Below are 18,669 nucleotides of genomic sequence, written 5' to 3'. Positions count from 1 at the left end.
AAAGTGTCATGCTCGATTGCGCCAATTTTGCTACCTGAGGACTATTACTAATAGTCCTCTAATAGCGTAGCCAATTAAAATGCAGGATTTGCATGAGTCCACTAGTTGGGTGATACTAATATGGAGATAGAATCCAGAGGGCATTGCTTATTTCCCTGTCATTTACCCTCAAGAAACCCAAGGGCAGTTTCTGGCAGTGAGCAAAAATTAAAACCACGAGAAAAATTGCTGAAGAAATAGTATTGTTTCAACTGTTGCCTCCTCCACTAACTGCCCCTGGGTCTCTGAGAATGCCTATCAATCAACAACTTGAAACTTGCTAAACAGTAGATTACACCATTATTCTGTTCAACACTATTTGATATACCCTGCTGATAACATTACATGATGCAACATTTGTTGACCAACAGGTGTATAAATACCTGCACTATTACATTGATTTTCAACATCTACAATTTAAACCACGTATTTTAGACTTTGAATCAAGATGACTCCTAGTCCATAACTTTCTTTATTCTCAGGTCCTTTGTCTGACAGTAGTCTCCCATGGCTATGTCCCAACATTAGTTAAACTTTATTCTGATCAGGTCAGCTCTATAATTTTCACCAATTAGACAGCAGGTGATTTGTGCTCATCGTTACTTGTGTATTGATGTCCTTTAAACACGGAATGATGTACACAAATATTCATGTCACTTGATTAATTAATTTAACATGTTTTAGTACATATTCATCACAAAATGTTTTTAGTGCTCAACATTAAGTATATGAAAGGTTCAAAATTATAAATAATTATTGACGAATGCAATTTCACTTTTATTTATTATTTCTCGGATAGATCTAAATTATTCACAGCTTTACACTATATAAATTTACGATATGATGAGAATGATATGATAATATATGTATATCATAATGTAAGAAATAACAAGTCCATACATGAGAGTGGCAAAGGGTTTTTGCGTGACACATGATTGCTCCAAAATTAGTAGCGTGATTGAGACCAAAATAGCTGCGTGACACAGGACAGGACATAATAATGTGATGCGTGATTTGCTATTTTGCAAGCACGTGACGCATGATTTACCAATTAGATTTCCGTGATAAGTGAACGTTCTTTGAACTAGAAGGATACCATTCATTCAAAGTAAATAGTAAATAGAGTCTTAAAGAAGATCAATAAATCGTGGCAGACGTGACACCATTTTCTGGTCTTTTTCGTCCTTTTCTTGACCTCTGGTGTTTTTTATCTTTGTGGATGTTCATGGTAGTGTAGGTCCAAACAATTGTGATAACAACAACAACAACAACAACAATCTTTATGACACAATAGTCACAACAGGAATATGTCAATTGAAAACGGCTAAACTTTGCACAAGGACTAAGAGCTTCAGCGCTATTTTTGTCCATTTTGTACACAGATCATTTTTGGCAGTGCATCAGACCATATCTGAATCTGGGTATTGTATGAAAGGTCTAAAAGAATGTCCCAAATGACTGAAATGATAAGAGATGTTAGAGTTTGGTATCATTTCATGCTGCTTGAGGAGACAGTTGTGCAAGCAACGAGAGACTACACAAGGAATAAGTTTGTGTACCACTATTATAAAGGCCATGTTACATTGTAACATGGCTTAAAATTGTGAAGCGCTTTAGAATATTTTATAATTTTAACGCTACATAAATCTATTATTATTATTATTATTATTATTATTATTATTATTATTATTATTATTATGTCATTTACAGACATAGAAATGTTGCTGTACAGAAGGGATTTCCACGGGTAAAGCTTTGACACAAAGTTATAGGGGAAGGGAAAAAACAGGCAGGCAGAGATAGCTGACAATGGTCTGGAGAGGGAAAATCTCACCCTGCTAGGCTCGCCCTATTTTATTTTTTATTTTTTGCACTCATCAGGAGTCTGTTCACAGATGATGCCAACACTCTCAGGTTATCCAGGAGGCTCCTGGATACAGAATGAATTTCCCGTTCTCCTGTACGGGTCATCACTTTTATTTTGGCCAATAAATTATTGTTATTTTTAGTTGAAAGTGTTTGGAATATTTGCCAATGCATTTCATTGGCTGAATTGGCAGAGTTCTCCTTTTGACAACACTTTTAGGGCTGAGAAGGTAAAATTGGTGATGTACTTACTTCTTTTTAGGAGACACGTGATTAGTGAAAAAAATTATGCGTGATGCGTGATTTAATAGAAAAATTCAGTGTGATGCGTGATTGGTACCCCCCTTTGCCACCCTCATACATTTTCCACAATTTAAAAATCAACAGTTGAACTCTGTTTTACAGAGAACTGCTTATCACTAGATACCTCTTCACTGCAGATAGCAGTTTTGATCCTTAGCTATTACTGGCCATCTTGTTGATGTAGGGACTTTCTAATGTCTCTACAGTGATTGTAACTACATCTATCACTCAGAAGAGGCAAGTTAGCATAAAGTACAATACGATGGCAGTTTTGAACTGAAAGTGGAATTGGTTCAAAGATGGCTTCGAAATGCTGTTTCCTTAAACTTATTGTTATCATTAATAATTGTAAATCAGATGAGATTCTGTAAGTTAGCTGTATAATCCAGTAAGTGATCATAGTTCCACTCGTCATACCACCGACAGCTACCCTGCTTGTACTCGTCACAAGACACTCTGGGCTGATAAGCTCCACGTTTAGGTAACATTGGCTGCTGGGGACGTTTTCCAAGAGCTGGGAAATTATGATAATAGTACCTGTTTTAAAAGAGGATACATCCATTACAACACACACTTGCAAGAAAAGACAGCTGCAATCGGTCAGTGTAAAAAGCAAACTGAAGATTGAGGGTAAAAATGCAGACTGCAGACTATCATGTTATTTTCATTACTGAGTGCTCACCATAAACAGGGTTATTCAGGCTGATCAGAGTAAAAGTCTGAACTCCAGTTAGCCTGAATAGCACTATGGTTAGACTGAATAACGTTCCACGGAGTTAGCCTGTTTATGGTTAGTTCTCAGTGATGGAAATGGTAACACAATTCAGTTAAAAAGTCTGCAGTCTGCAGTCCACAGTCTTCATTTTACACTGATCAGAGCTGAAATTCTCTCTTAACTCAACACCTTTGTGGAAGGGAACTGTTTTGTTTGAAAAAGGTGTATTTCTCAGTAAAGGGAGGGTTTCACAGCTTAGCCCAAATGCAAGCTTCAATGCTAATAATTCAATTTCATTGTTTATCAAACAATTGGAAAGGTCCTGATAACTCTTGTGGGAAATTTGCCTTTGAAAATTTCTCGGTCAGTTGCAAAAATGTGACAGTATACCAATAGGTGAGATTTCTCAATATTTAATATTCCTTTTGTACATTCTGACTCCATACATTAAGTATATTTTGGTTTTTGTATCAACCACATAATTATATCTCTATAATTCTGGGAAAGAAGAACGGTAGCCTTTTTGTAGCAATACATTTACACCAAATCTAGCAGAATTACTGACGTCCAAAATTTACAGAAGATGTCACTGCACTTACAGAAAAAATGTTGAATTCAGTACTGAACATCAAATTTATTATTAGGCCCAATGGTTTTACTCTAGACTGGATGTTCACAGAATTTATCTACTTGCATCTGATTGATATATAAACAATGTTTTGTCAACAAAATGATGGCTGCTTCTTTGTGTTAACTATTGAAATGTTTTGCACGACAAGTAGATTTATACTTTTAAAACAATTAGATTATTTGCTCTAGATTTCTATGCTTGATAGTTGACTTGGCCAGTGCGCTCGTCAGCTATCATGCGATGGAAATCTTGGGCTCATAATCTAATTGTTAATTAGTGCACTACATTGATTTAAAACAATGCAAAACTCACCATCTTTGTATGATAAACTTATGTCCTTTGATGACCTTTGCAGCATTGTGAAGAGATGTGGGATCACATTCTCCACGAGAGTTCATACTGTTCCAAACGAGGGCAAGTCCTTTACGAGGCTTCACGCTGATTCCCAATTGAGGGAACTTCGTTTCTCCTCCTTCCTCAACATCTCTTAAGTACACCAGTATAGTGGCAAATCGATCCCGCTTGTCATTGTACTCAACAACACAGTCTGTGTGATTCTTGTAGCCTACAACAGTTTGTTGGTAAATCAAATACTTTAAATTCATATCAGTCTGTACAATTTGAACTTTTTTTGTACACAGAACCACAGTCCCTTCACTTCAGTTCTTAACTTACCAACATTTTGTGGATATGATGTGATTTGGAACTTCCCCCCGTTTTCGAGTCTGAGTCCTGTTGCCTTCCGTATTCTTTCAGCAAACACTGTAGAAAATTTGCTCTCTCCTGGATAAAATGCCGTGCTATAACTCCATTTGAAATGGCCCTGCAGCTTAGCAGAAAATGTCTCATTGATACAGGTTGTACCATCGGTGAAATCATTCAATGACAGTTTCATTTTAAGCTTCGCATCTTTCAAGTATTCTCGGAAAGATTTGATGCTGTCAAAGCAGATGATTGGGACTTGCTTGTTCAGCTCGGACACATGACGGCTGTGAACCATAACTAGACTGTCACATTCAGTATCGCTAAGGAAATGCTCTATTATATATGCACGGACAGTACTTTTGGAGTTGTCATGATAAAGTGGTTGGATTTTCATTTTTTGATCATTTTCTTGGAGATTTTTCATCTGCAACTTGCTTTGAATTGATAACTTGAAATCTTTGAAAACCTCAGGAATCTTTTGTGCTCCTATAAGAAATAGAAAGTAACAAAAATTGGAATTAGATAGAATAGGCATCTACAACCTGGCATTTTAAATCTTGCTATGATTCTAAACTAATTTTTTGTGCTATTTTTCCTGTAATTAAGCTTCAAAGATGAACTGCACATCCCTATAAATAATGTACAGTGCTTTTACTATTTTATATTCTGTTCAACATTATTTCTCAATTTATCAAGAGTTTGGTCATTGCTTTTTTACATTACAAAGTGCACTTTGTCCTGAGTACTCTTGATATCCATGTTCACTTTATAATATAATTTTGAAAACTGAAGATGATGCAAGCAGGTGAAAAGGATCATTTACGAGAATATATGTCTCAATCCATGTATTTGCACTGGTCAGTAAAAGGAGCATACCTAAATGCAAACCCTTGAATAGGGCACAGTATCACAGGCTGTACATGTGCACAGTTTGCTTTTCCATATCCACTTAAAAATTTCTTATGGGAGGGAGTATTAAACTGTACTGTCTTGTGTTATTTTCAAGCTAAGAGAAAGTAGATTACTCTAAACTAAATTATTTTGAGGTCAGTTTGTGTTGAATAATCTATAACTGTCATATAACTCGTGCCGTGTTTCCGGCCTCATCAGGTTGCAGCGTGATCAAGACAACTTCAATATTCTCAAGTGTTCTTGTGTAAATATTTTTTTCTCTAGCATACATGTATCTCCACAAATTTTTAAGTTTAATACTGCTACTAACAGCTATGCTAATGCAGATTCTGTAGTACATAAAAAATTAAAGTCAAGATGTGATAAATAGGTTACAAATCTTGCCATATTACACTCTAGTTACTGTTGATTGGAACATAATCCACACATCTTTCAGATTCACAGTACTACAACTGTAACTGTCTCATAAAATAATTTTTTCTCTAAAAAATCTCCACAGATTTATAAGTGTGCTACTCCATATCAAAGCTAACTGAATGCAGATTCCGGAGTACATAATGATCTAAAGGCCAAGATGTGCTAAATAGCCTAAAAATCATGTCATATCTCACTCTTAGACTAGTTACTGTTGAATTGCAATACATTCCATATATCTTTCAACTTCACAATACTTGCTGTGAAATGTAAAGTACATTTTTCCACTTTTACAATTCTCCACAGATTTCTAAATTTTACACTGAATGCAGATTCCGTAGTACGTAACAACTCTGAGGCCTGTCAATACAATAATTTCAGACTACAGTTGAACCTCTCCACAACGACCACCTTGGGGAGAAAGGAAAGTGGCTGTTGTAGAGAGGTGGCTGTTATGGGGAGATAGGGGTGTAATATGACACCTGTTTTTATGTGGGGTTCAACATTTTTATCTTTTAAAAATGCTTAGTGTATCACGTAAATATGTAACACAATTAAAATATATTGATAAAACAGAAACCAAAGAGAAACCACCAATGTGCGTTATGGATCAAGCTGCGCAACCTTTCCCAATAAAAAATGGGGTTTGGTAAACATTGTTTGTCAGTTGTCAATTAACTGACTGTTGTCGAGAGGTTATCTTGGCAGTTTGGAGGTGCTTTAGTGACCATTGGTGTTGTGGAGAGGTGGCTGTTGTAGAGAAGTTAAAATAAGAGTGAAAGTATTGACCATCGGCCAGGACAAAAAGTGGTTGTAGAGAAGTGGTAGTTGTGGAGAGGTGGCCGTTAGTGGAGGTTCTACTGTTTTCAAATTTCCAAAATTTAACTTTTGAAATGGAATCTGAAATTCTAATGTCCAAAATATTTTGCTAGTAATGTATCTGAGCCACAGAATTCTATGTTCATTGGTTAACAGCTAAGTGAGTATAGATTTCTAAGACAATAATATTATTGTCTTAGGAATCTACAGGGGGTCAAGCTCAACTGACCAAGACTCAGTGTTTACTGCCTGCAAGGGTTGACAAGCAGCCACTAAACTGGCTTAAAACAACTATGCTCTCTCTGTGTGTTTACAGCAAGGGGCTATCCATTGCAGTTCCCCTTGTTCACACACTACGTCTGGCTCCACCAGTCAACACCATTTTGAATTTGTCGAAAAAATTCAACCTGAACTTTTCAAGTTTCGACCAAAACGTGCACATGGGCAATTCATAACATTGTCCCTTCAAAAGGGGTAAGATGTCAAACCTGAAAAAATCAAAATCTAGGAGACTGCCAATATTTTTAACTTCTTGACCCCACAAAAAAGATATTCAAGGTAGATTTGTGCCAATTCAACAACAAAAGTGTATCTAATATCAACAACTTTCCCCCACCAGGAAATCTGGAAATTAGACTCATTAATTTGCTGCTGCGGTCAATTAGCATCTTTATGTATACTGACCAGTCCTCGTAACTTTAATGACACATCGTATTATAATATCACTAATTTACCCTACCTTTTTATGCTTACGTGGCATAGAAACCACATCAGATATTAAATTAAAGACACAGCTGATGTTTTACCTGCATCCTTCTCTTTTCGCCCGTCACTAGCTCTGTCAGCTTTCGGCTCTTTAACTTTTTTACTTTGATCAAAGTTCTTTCCTTCAGAAACTTTTTCTTTGGAAGTAAACTGGAAAGCGGGAATGAAAAACACAACGACCGCTCCGATGAGGAAACAAAAAATAACGAACCAAATCATCCATCGACGAGATGTCTCTTCCTGGTGTTTATGATGTCTTTTCTGGAGTTTTGCAGGTTGTCTGACTGTCGATGTTTTCACATCTTCTGATCGGCCCCTTTTACCTGATTTCCTGCTCACAGCCTTCGTCATATTCAAAACGGTGTTCAGATTGAGCCTTTGAGCTACAGTTAACCCACTCGAATGTACCAACTGGGGAACAATACAGCTAATTAACCATTTGAAAGAAAAAACCCCACCATCTGCAAAGCTGTGTGTATTTTCAAACTGGACCCCAGGTCGTTTTCGTTTTCAGTCAGTTTTGTCACGCTATTATTAAATGTCACGCAACTGCGCCAAGTTACCACTTACCAGTGGTCTGAGACTCTCAGTGCTTGAGCTGGGCAAAAGACCAAGGACTCTAATCTGGCTTCAAGAATGTATAAGAAAACAAAACAATTAAATAAAACAACGTAAAGAAACAAAATCAAACAAAAAGAAAACAGAAAAACAACACAAAAAAAGTAGAAAAAGAACAAAGAAAGTGAACAAGTGCTAGGAAGTCTCAAATAGAATGAAGAGCTAAAAATATCTCGATATCAAAACAGAGTGAACATGATGTTGCTGATTTAGGTAGAAAATAAAAGTTTTTTAAAGCCCCTTTGTACCAAAAGGAAGACGTTATCATTTATGAAGAAGTTGAAAGCAACTTCATGATACAAACAGAAAATTAATTTTGATCACATCATTCTTTTCCTACTTTTAATTTTGTAAAGAAAGCGTACAAAGAATCAAATGATACAGCTAAAATGCAACTCTCTAAAAGCTTTTCATCACAGTCTATACCAAACTCTCCATAAAAGAAGTTCATCGCAGCATACAGGGTGGTATTTCATCAGATGGCTCCATGTCCCAAGGGAGCGTGACAGAAATGCAGTTATCGCGTGACGTGACGTCGTGCCACCAAAAGGGTGGTATGTATAAAATATCACCTGGGCTTATCACGCAACTGTAGGCCTCTGCCCGACAAAACTTTGGAAAGGAAGCTAAAAGTTCATCTTCGTCTTTCATTTTTCTGAAGTTGATCCGGCTCAAGTGAGATTTCTCTGAATAGCTTGGGAAAGGATACAGGGAAGACGTGTGTTCATGGGAAAATAAAATGACTTGTTTTTCACCCAGGATCTGAACTAGTAGTCCGTGATTTCGGTCGTAATGAAGTGGCGTGACATTCCCTCTAGTACCAACCCACAGTTGCATAGTGTCTTGTCTGAACACTTTGCTAGCAAATTTGTCGAATGAATCAGCTTCCTGGTCCTTTGTATGGTAGATTTTACTCTTTAAACTTTTAATTTGATCTGGTATGGCAATGTCTCCGTAAAGAACATTAGGCATTGACATAGTTCTCAAATATAATCTCTTTTTGCTGTGATAATCGCTATATTTCCTTTGATTTTCAGCCGTTTCGTCAGAGACAAACCCTTTTTCTTCCTTGAAAACATAATCAACGAAGGCTTCAGGTGAAATGTTTCTTTTGCGGGCGAAATCGACATTGTCAACAAACTGCTCGTTGTCCAAAGCTTCAAGAACCTCCAGACATTCAGAGCTTCCTTTCAAGGCAACTTTAAGATAATCTGGTGTCCATGTTTTACATGGTCTCCAGTTCTCCACAGATTTCCTTAAAACAACAGGTTGCTGGTTGTAAAATTTACGACAAAACGTTTGGGAGTCGATGTTTTCTTTGGAGGGAACTTCTAAACATCTCTGAAGGATCGAGTCCATTTGTTTGTACCGGAACTGTCAAAAACTAAATTAGGAACGTAGAGCTCGATTACAATGCATTGTGGGTAAATTGCGACAACTTTTCCACTTCTTTCATGCTTTGTGTCACGTCTGGCGAATTTAGGGTCAGTAAATATCGAATAATTTCTTGTTTTTACTGGATTTAATACTTCAACAAAACTATGGCTTCTAAGGTAAGTAACATGAGATTCAATGTATGTGATTCTTGTAGTGAACTCACGTGAAATGAAGATATTTTAAGAGATGTAATCTAAATTATAAAGGCCTTCGACTTCGTTTCATCTGTCTGTGAGAATAATATATATTACCCAACGCCACTTTTGACTTCTTGATCAACAGTAGCTAACTCGTATTTCCCTTTTTTGTGTTTTTTGGCAAGGTCTACTATGACTTATCCAGTTGGTAGAAGAACCTTGCACACATATGTGGCAGTTGTACATTGTTCATTATGATAAGTTAATAAAGATGGTGAATTTTAAGCTCGGTAATGAAATGTAAAGGTGAATTAATCAACATGACACGAGCGTGGGACAAAGAAAAATTCTGAGTCCCCGACAGGGATCGAACCCATGACCTTCCGAACACTGGGCGGGCACTCTATCCACTGAGCTACGAGAACTCATGGAGAGCAAGGTCATTTAACTGAGTTCATATATGACATATGCAGGACACCTGCATATGTCATATATGATATATGTCATATATGTCATATATGTCATATATGATGTTGATTAAGTCACCGTCACATTTCATTACCGAGCTTAAAATTCATCATCTTTATTAACTTATCACTACTCACAATGACTTTGATAGTGTTGATCATAGCAGTATGCAGGACACCTGTCATATATGAACTCAGTTAAATGACCTTGCTCTCCATGAGTTCTCGTAGCTCAGTGGATAGAGTATCATGTTGATTAATTCACCTTCACATTGTTCATTATTTTCGTTTATTAGTTAATCTATTCTCATGTTAATACAACCTGCTTATGCTACCTTTGGTTACATTTTTCTTTGGAGCAATTAGAGTGTCTAATATGAATCTATCCTAGGCTTATTAACTGTAAAATTATCAGTGTAAGTGCTCACGAGTAGTACTATGGGGGATCGTGCCTGCTGAAGTTTAGGTCCACTATTATTAAGCAGAATGAAATTGTTGTATTATGAAATAGTGTCAGTCTCTTTTCTCCTTCTTGTGCTGTGCTTTCTGCTGTCAGGCTCTAGCACTCTTAGAGAAAAAAAGAGAGGAAAAAGAGACTTGAGTGATCCAACTTGTAACTTCTATTTTGAGCCAAGAGAACAAGGTTGCTAGGGAACATATAGTCATGCTGTACTGACACATTGTGATGTGTTCACCTACCATTAGGCTCTTAGAAAGACGAGTCGTGCAGTCAGGTACTTTCCTAGTATAAGAGCAGTTGTCAATCAAATGGTGAGGAATATGCAGCAGAGAGCAGTGCTAAGTACGTCAAGTACAGACACTGCATTATCTGGAGATGGATCAGGTATGCTGTGCTTCATTCTTTTAAATGCCTGTCCCTGCTTGTGTTGTTCCAGAAAATTATCATTGATATCTCTCCCATGGAGGGGGGTTTGAACCCCCATCCCTCTGGAAATTCCAATTTTACTTCATATTGTCCTTTAAACATTTTGGTTTTTGAGAATCCTTCCCCCTTGGAATAATTTCCAATAACGATCCTTGGTATAGATATTTTCTGGAGGGTTCTTAAGGGGTAAAATGGGAACTGGGATTGGCTAATGGGAAAATGGGATTTAGGTCACTGGGACTGGGATTTTGGTCACTGGGAAAAACTGTCAAAAATGGGAAGGGGATAAATATGTTGTAATCCAGATCAGTTGAGACATCACTTATTCCTAGGGTTGAGAAATGTCAGAAAGTGTTTCAAGCACCTTGTTCTTGTCAATTTTGAGCATGTTAATCCAGATCCAGCAAGTACAGGATTTGCCACTATTTCTTGGTTACAAAGGAGATAATGAGAAAGAAGCAAGCTGAAATGAGGATAATAGGCTAAAATGCATGGTGAATCCATCAGACAATGGACAGGGCAGGCACTTTGCCTCTGAACTTATGTAAAACTGAAACGGTCTTAAAACCAGTCAATTTGAATTAACTGTAAGGCGTAGAGAGTTCTAAGCGAAAGTTAATGAGCCAACTAATTCAACAACAAGGTTGCTAATTCGAATGAGGATGCTGACTTACCACTAGCCTGTGTCACAGCCCCCTCTCCCCGGAAAAAATCAGAGAGAGGCGACTGTGACACAGGTTAGCTTACCACTAGAGTCTCCTAATGAACAGGTAGACAGCTTTAGTGTGAGCGACAGTGACTCTGAAAAAGAGGTAGACAGCATTCTTGTAACAACACTTAGCATGATCTGTCTGACCAGGCTTGGTAGAATAAGAACATTTACCGGTCAGATGACAGATTTCCTGCAGGCAGGAATATCTGGAATGTGAAACTGCAAATGGCAAAAATGAAACTTTTGCTGTCTGTCTTCAGCTGTCTGTCTTCAGCTGTCTGTATAGCAGAGTGAAAATATTTGTGCTTGCGGTGAATAGGAGAAGACATTTTTCTATTTTTGTGTGATTTATTTAAGGATTACAAGAAAAGAACAAAAAAATCAGAGGTAATCTTTGCCGTTTGCCATCTGCCGTAAACGTCTTGCTTAAACTATCCAATAACACTTGGATTATTTCTGAATTCTGCATGTGAGAATGGGATTTGAGCACTGTGAAGTGGGATTTGGAAAAAAATATGGGCTGGGAAATGAGAATGGTACCCCCCATCCTTTCAGGACCCTCTTTCTGGGACCACACTTCACTGATTATACAGTGTTTGCTTTGGGTTGAAAAACTAACTCGAACCATCTTACAGCTCATCAAGGTAACTGGCCAGATGCTAGACTTGGTCCATTTGCTCCAAAAGACCCTCACTTTCCTCTTCCTGGAAATGTTGGTATTGAACTCCCTCACAGACGAACTATGGCAGAAGCACTGTTAGAGTTGGAATCAGATGACATCAGAAGAGCAGTGGCCATAGATACGTACATGAAGGATGTTGCAGAAAATTATGAGGAAGCTGTTGAGACAGAGGTAGTTAATTCTTGGTCGCATAATGAATACTTGAAGGACACATATTTTACTATTCAATTCATAACTGGCTCTTTTAGCTCTCCACTATCTGGCTGCAATCTATATGATCCTTCATGCCCATTCTCCCTTGGTCCACAAACTGGAAAGATGGTTAAAGGTTAACCTTTTGGTCTAAAGGTTGTGCAGTTGAGGAAGCAAGTTGTTAAGCACAACAATAGTAATTTTTTTGCTTGTCATTATTGTAATAAATTCCCCAATGTGGAAACCAATGTGCACCATTTGCTTCAAAATTTATACTTTTTGCAAATCAGTCTGGTGAACTTTTCACTGTCCTTTTTGTACAACCTATACCTTTGTTGTGCTTTTGTGAAGCCACCAATTAAGTCCTAAGCTTCAATAAAATTTCTACTCTTCATAAGTCCTCAAACCTTGAAAAAAGTTCTTCACGCATCCTGGACAACATACCTGAGTAAGCTCTCCCCTGACAATAATTTTATTCCCTTTCTTCAATTAGAAGTGACAAGGCTTTTTATATAATGGATTGAAGCTGCCTTTACATCTGATGTACTCGTGTCTGTTCAGTTATTCATCAAAAAACTTTTCTGTAATTTTTAGAAGAGCACTACAGCTGTTGGAACAGTAGAGTGCAGTGTTCAACAGTGCCCATCTTTCCTTCACCAAGGCTTCATGGAGCTTTTTCCTGATATTGGAGTGCAAATGGGCCAGCTAACAGTGGTTAGCATCAGCCAACACACTCAAAATGACATGAGTGCATGGTCACCTGATGTGGAGGAAGAACGAGAAGGTCTCATGGCTAGTGTAAGTGTAATAAGAAAGGAAAAAAGTCTAGTCAATGTCTTTTTCTTTTTTCTGGCTGTAGGTAAATTTCTTAAGGTTAAGAAGGTCATGCTAAAGTTAGTCAAGTGAACTGAATGAAATTGTAGAAATTTGATTTTCTGCATTTCAACATTCAAGCATTTGAAAAAGGGTGAGGAGAAAAGTGTGTTTGTGACATTCAACCACTATTTTTTGCAGCCAAAATTATGCAAATGTGAAGCTAATTCTTATATCCCTATCAATATATTAGTGATCTGATAAATATTCAAGTTTTGAGTCAAGTTGTGGTTAGAATATTGCAGTTTTCATTTTCACAGTGATGGTATATTGAAACAGAGTGACATCCAAATTCCATCAGTGAGTTTAATATGGTCTTGTTATCAGGAAGGACTGTTTGACTGACAATGACTACTCTGTTGAACTTACATGGATTTATCATAATAAATAGAAATAATCATAATAAATAGAAACAATAATTGTTTACATGTAAACTTTGAAAGTTTTTCTCATTCAACCCCCTTTCCTGGAAATTCCAGTTTAGCTTATAGTTTATAGTTTTGTCAAAACACTTTGGCTTTGGAAACCCCTCGCCTAAACTGTTAGGAATGTTTCAGAGACTCTCCCTGGGATAAGATGTGTATTTTCTAGAACTGCACATTAACAAATATTTTGCTCTGTTCTAGACAGAATTTTTTCTTCATTACTGATGACAAGAAGTGGTTTACAATGATATGAAATAGAGATGTGACTCACTACTTTACATTGCAGTTTGTAGAAAGTGCAAAAGAGATCTGCAGTAGTCTCCTAGCAGCTGGTTATTGGGCAGACTTCATTGATCCATCATCAGGCACAGCAGTAAGTTTCAGGCCTTTATATCTTTGCTTTTAGTTCTTCTAAAACTAGGAGTTAGAAGATAACTATTATCTGTAATCTTGTATGGACAAAGTGACTAGTATTTAGTAGATCTAATAGTTAAATATACATCTTATCAACCAAGCACAAGGGCTGTACAGGGAGAATATCAGCCCAAGGTCTTGATCGAGCACAGTGAGGTGACTGTTCAAAAAAGACTGAGGTCTGACATTTCTCCCAGTATGGTCCTGACCAAATTTGGTTAATAAGATATTTATTACATGACTGAAAATGTATAGAAAAAATGCGATGATCACAGACTAGAAAAAAGCGTGCAATTCTGATTGGGAGCCAACTATGTGTATACTCATGTCTGATGTTGAACAAACCAGACAGGAAAGAGAGTGGAAAGAAAAAGAAACAAACCTTTTTATGTTTAAACTTAATGTAAGCCATAAAACAACAAAACATCTTCGAGAGCGATTGTGAGGGATCATTTGGGACATTTCCTGGTCCAATACTGAGAGAATATTGGACTGACAATGGCGACAATGCTAATCTGATTGGCTGATTTTAGCTATTGGCCCTATTAACTAACTTAGTCGTGTAATAAATGTATATTTCTACTTTGCTGTAATAGTTAACCCAGAATTGGAAAAAACAGTTTACTCAACCGCCTACTGACTCAGCATACCTCATTAGCTGCCTTTCAGTTCCAGAGCTGCATCCACTCCCTAAACATACTGCTCCCACTCCCCAAACATACTGCTCCCACTCCCCCCTAACCAGCTATATTTCCTTAGCCACTAGATCTTCCTTCATTTACTTATTTTTTGTGTTATATGTTTATCTCCAGTTCTTTGGACCTCACACAAACAGCACTTTATTTGAGACAGATGAACGATACAACCATCTGGGCTTCAATATAATGGATCTTGGCTGTTGCAAAGTGATCTCACATCATGTGTGGGGATCCTTTGCTTTTGTTGGAACTATATTTACTAATGCCCCTGCTAACTCTGATATACTTGACAGCAGCCTTGTACAGAAGAATTCTTCAGCTTAGAAGAAAAGGACTGTGTGAGAATTTCTATATTTCAAAAAAAAAGTTGTAATGCCCTTAATATCTTCTTTATTTCATTACCACTTCCAAGGATGGAACTGCCATTTCTTGTGATGAGCTTGTTGCCAGGTCACTTATGGTTCAACTACTGTAAAGGTGGAACAGTTTTGACCCTTGTGATGTTTAGATTTATTTATGGGTGGCCACTTGTTTTGGGTAGTTAATATTTGTGGGCCAATCCACCCTGATAACAAAGAAATGTTTAAAGGAACTGTCACTTAACAAACCAGAAAAAGGATAGAATTTATTGAAAAGAATACAGTCATCTTACTTTAGGACAGGGAGACATTGTCTCATATTGGGTCATCTAAAACAGAGATCAAATGAGTTTGAAAGACCTTGTTGTATCTGCGTTTCCCCCTAATTTTGAAGTTGCTAGGTTGTTTTTCTCAGAAAATATTCACCTTCAATGTTAGTGATGAAAGCTATGTCTTCATTGGAGCTAGAAAATATTTTTCCTGTTAAAAGCCACAAAAGACTACCCCTGTTCTCTTAAGATGAATTTCACTCAACTCTCCTGGCTGCTAATTAAGCAGTTATTTCAAGGACAACTCTGGAAAGTAAATCATATTTTCGTTTAAAACTCGTAGGTGTCAGGTTGTCCTACAGTACATAATGTAGAATTAAGCTGTAAGTCCCAAAATCTAGCCTGACTTTAATGTTTTCAAAGAACAGCTAAGAAGCATACTAGAGCAAATATTGCATGTACAAAATTATCTGTTGTTCTGCTCAGTAAGTTTCAGTTGTAAATAAAGTTTTCTCATTCATCTTGCCACTGTCCTTAAGGTTCCCAATAATGACCAGAAGAGGCAGCCGAAATGAAAGACACTGTTGTTCATTTAGCATGTCCTAAGATTAGATTCATTTCTGTACATAAAATATACAGTTATAAAAAGATAACTATGGATACCAATATGTTGGAATGTTCCAGTACATATACTGTAGACTCCATTACCAGCTATTGTTCGAGAAAGGGGCATACAACATAGACCAGGCTCGAGTGAGTGGCAGAAATCAAGTCTACATATACTGAAGTCCAAGTGTGAAGGAAGAGAGCGCTGGCTGCTAGCCCCAATGTTTTGATGAAAAATGTTTTGGAAAATTTTGCCAGCTTACATTCTGAATCCCTGTCTTTAAGGCTCTTTTAATTTGGCCTCCCACCTTGTGTGCAGGTCTTGAACTGACAACAGACACAATAGTTTCTTTAGCTTGTTAAATGAGGTTTAGAACCACCTTAGCAGAGGAATGTTTTACAGTCATCCCATACTTTTACAGTGGATTAGAAATAGAGGACTATCTGGAAAGACTAAACAATAAAATAAACGCTATCAGCGTCCTGTGTCAAAAGTTGAGTTGTTGACCTTGGTGGGGGTGGGGGGGGGGGGGGGAGGGTGAGGTTGTGCTCTGTTGTGAATAGTGACATGGGAGATGTGAACATCTTTGAATGGAAGATGTAAGCAATGAAGGATTCGGTTTTTTGTTTCTGCAAACATTTACTGGTCCACACTTTCAAAGACTGGTGCAGTCTGCCTCAAGTTTGTAACAGATTGCCCCAATGGGGAGGGGTACTTCCAGCCCATAACAAAAAGGATGGGGTGCTCGTCACACCTTTTAGGAGTTATAAAAGTAGATTTGGTACCTCTTAGGGTGTTAAGTCTCAAAAGGTTACAAAGTGGGAACTTTTAGTGCCTGTATCATGTGCCATTGGCGAGATTGCACAATGAGTAAAGCAAGGTGGATTCAAAAATTCCCTGGAACTCTCTTCATGTTTTGGTCTTTCATTGTTTTTAGGCAGAGAAAAAGGCTCTTTCTGGGTTACGCTCTGGTTTGTTGGACTTTTTGATAGCACCTTTTATTATGGGCTTTCCCGAGTACCACCGCCCCCACCCCTGCTCCACCCCCGGCTAGCTATGGTTGATCGCGCACGTCATTGACCTGGGTTCTAATATCCGGGAAAGTCAACCGCCGGTAAAAATCTGCACAAGAAAGCGAAGGTGCAGTCGTTAGGGTTGTATAGCATCTTGAACGGAAACGTTTTCTTTCGTTGTATCTCAGCGTTTCTTTTGGTTAGCCTGTGCTAGTTAAAACCAGAGAGTAAGATGGCTCTCAGAGCAAAGACGAAAAAGACCACAAAGAAGCGGGCCCATCGAGCCACCTCGAACGTGTTTGCAATGTTCGACCAGAACCAAATTCAGGAATTCAAAGAGGCCTTCAACATGATAGATCAAAACCATGACGGCTTCGTTGATAAAGAAGATTTGCACGATATGCTGGCTTCACTGGGAAAGGATCCCACCGATGCATACTTGGAAGAGATGATGAAGATGTCACCGGGTCCTATCAACTTTACAATGTTTCTAACATTGTTTGGTGAAAAACTGAACGGGACAGACCCTGAAGATGTGATTAGAAACGCTTTTGCCTGTTTTGACGAAGATGGCAACGGTAAAGTGCACGAAGAAGTACTTAAAGAGGCCCTAACTACTATGGGAGACAGATTCACTGACGACCAAGTAGATGACGTGCTTCATGACGCCCCGATCGACAAAGATGGTTACCTGGATTTCACAAAGTTTACTCACATCTTAAAACACGGCAAAAAGGAAGACGATGATTGACAACCCTAAGAACCGATTCAATACACGTTTTTCGTCTAGAGTAACTTGATAATTCGGTAATGTTCTTTGGGTTAGTTGTACTAATTTTGTGTGGGATTAACAAATATCATTCATTTTAGTGAAATCTTATTTATGCATGACTTCAGGACATTGATTATTTAAGCTTACATTCAGGGGCCACGAAAAGATTTTATTGGCTCTGAAAACAAGCAATTGTTTTGTTAGACAGCTGTTGATTGGGAGTAACAAAAGAAAATTGAGATTCAAAGTTTGTACAGTAAGTATAGTAATTCTAAATAGTGATGCTGGAATTTTTGGCCCCGTTGCCAGTGAAATATTTCCCTTGACTGGTCTCCATACGTTTCTTATAGCACCAGTTAGGTGGATGTGATTGACGTTTAGGGTAATTCTGTATTGTCAGTCATTCTTGTTCCTGCAGGCAGATATTTCAACAAGTTTAAAGTTCAAAGTAGATGGCTTATCTGTAAACAAGCCTCCTATATGCTATTCAGATGTTTCTTTTCCTTTGATCAGCCAGTGCAAAGACATGCAGCTTAATACAGGGAATGTATCTTATAATAAAGGAGCTTAATATTCCCAAGTCAGTGCTAACTTAACTAAGGTCCTTAACTTAACCAGAGTACCATTCAGGCTAACTAGAGTGCTGTTTAGCACAGTGCAATTCCTGTATTAAGCTGCTAGTATGCAAAGGTGCAGATAAATATTCAATTGCAGGGGGGTACTCACTACTGTGGGATATGTTGACAGGGAGGTGCAAATGATATCTGATCCCAAGTTCTGGCACTATTGTAGTTGGCCCTTTTGTAGAACAAAACCAATTACCAACTGTATAGTTTCTTTCAGAACGAACTACCCTCACTGGGACAATCACTTCAAAAACTTTCCACTCGTCCTCCCCCTGCCAATTGTTTGAATACACCTCACCTATGACTGAGATGT

The 18,669-nt window shown here is 37.8% G+C and overlaps 4 protein-coding genes across 4 annotated transcripts in view; 2 read left to right on the top strand and 2 right to left on the bottom strand.

Annotated features, from left to right (window-relative positions):
• Positions 1 to 468: 468 nt before the first annotated feature.
• LOC110050417 (prolyl 4-hydroxylase subunit alpha-1-like) lies at positions 469 to 7,876 on the bottom strand. Its single transcript, XM_089284763.1, has 4 exons — positions 7,211 to 7,876; positions 4,230 to 4,745; positions 3,867 to 4,119; positions 469 to 2,745 (listed from the first exon to the last, which is right to left on the bottom strand). Exons 1-4 carry the CDS (start codon positions 7,518 to 7,520, stop codon positions 2,562 to 2,564), a joined length of 1,263 nt encoding a protein of 420 aa, XP_089140889.1. The 5' UTR covers positions 7,521 to 7,876; the 3' UTR covers positions 469 to 2,561.
• A 236-nt stretch (positions 7,877 to 8,112) lies between these two features.
• On the bottom strand, positions 8,113 to 9,184 carry LOC110050390 (tRNA wybutosine-synthesizing protein 5-like). Its single transcript, XM_020756306.2, has one exon. The coding sequence runs from the start codon at positions 9,144 to 9,146 to the stop codon at positions 8,235 to 8,237; it is 912 nt and encodes a 303-aa protein (XP_020611965.2). The 5' UTR covers positions 9,147 to 9,184; the 3' UTR covers positions 8,113 to 8,234.
• A 20-nt stretch (positions 9,185 to 9,204) lies between these two features.
• LOC110050408 (cobalamin trafficking protein CblD-like) lies at positions 9,205 to 16,438 on the top strand. The gene is made up of 6 exons (XM_089284761.1): positions 9,205 to 9,340; positions 10,534 to 10,672; positions 12,062 to 12,279; positions 12,895 to 13,098; positions 13,885 to 13,971; positions 14,825 to 16,438. The coding sequence occupies exons 1-6, from the start codon at positions 9,329 to 9,331 to the stop codon at positions 15,032 to 15,034; spliced, it is 870 nt and encodes a 289-aa protein (XP_089140887.1). The 5' UTR covers positions 9,205 to 9,328; the 3' UTR covers positions 15,035 to 16,438.
• A 602-nt stretch (positions 16,439 to 17,040) lies between these two features.
• The window catches only part of LOC110050410 (myosin regulatory light chain 12B-like), a 2,031-nt gene continuing 402 nt past the window's right edge, over positions 17,041 to 18,669 (top strand). Inside the window, exon 1 of the mRNA XM_020756324.2 lies at positions 17,041 to 18,669. This exon is cut by the window's right edge and continues 402 nt beyond it. Coding sequence (XP_020611983.1) covers positions 17,191 to 17,709 — 519 coding nt within the window. The 5' untranslated portion in view covers positions 17,041 to 17,190 and the 3' untranslated portion in view covers positions 17,710 to 18,669.

The sequence above is a fragment of the Orbicella faveolata genome, unplaced genomic scaffold, assembly GCF_042242905.1.
Source record: "Orbicella faveolata isolate gen_17 unplaced genomic scaffold, um_ofav_v1 contig_13, whole genome shotgun sequence".
Classification (NCBI taxonomy): Eukaryota; Metazoa; Cnidaria; class Anthozoa; order Scleractinia; family Merulinidae; genus Orbicella; species Orbicella faveolata.
This window is presented reverse-complemented; position numbering and strand designations above follow the sequence as displayed.

Bases quoted from the DNA above. Each gene is read 5' to 3' on its own strand.
- LOC110050417 (XM_089284763.1), bottom strand. From the start codon at position 7,520: ATGACGAAGGCTGTGAGCAGGAAATCAGGTAAAAGGGGCCGATCAGAA. The intron at 4,746-7,210 runs GTAAAACATCAG...TATTTCTTATAG, and splicing joins GCGAAAAGAGAAGGATGCAG to GAGCACAAAAGATTCCTGAG. The intron at 2,746-3,866 runs GTGAGTTTTGCA...CTTTTAAAACAG, and splicing joins AAGTTTATCATACAAAGATG to GTACTATTATCATAATTTCC.
- LOC110050390 (XM_020756306.2), bottom strand. From the start codon at position 9,146: ATGGACTCGATCCTTCAGAGATGTTTAGAAGTTCCCTCCAAAGAAAAC.
- LOC110050408 (XM_089284761.1), top strand. The intron at 10,673-12,061 runs GTATGCTGTGCT...ACCATCTTACAG, and splicing joins ATTATCTGGAGATGGATCAG to CTCATCAAGGTAACTGGCCA. The intron at 13,972-14,824 runs GTAAGTTTCAGG...GTTTATCTCCAG, and splicing joins ATCCATCATCAGGCACAGCA to TTCTTTGGACCTCACACAAA.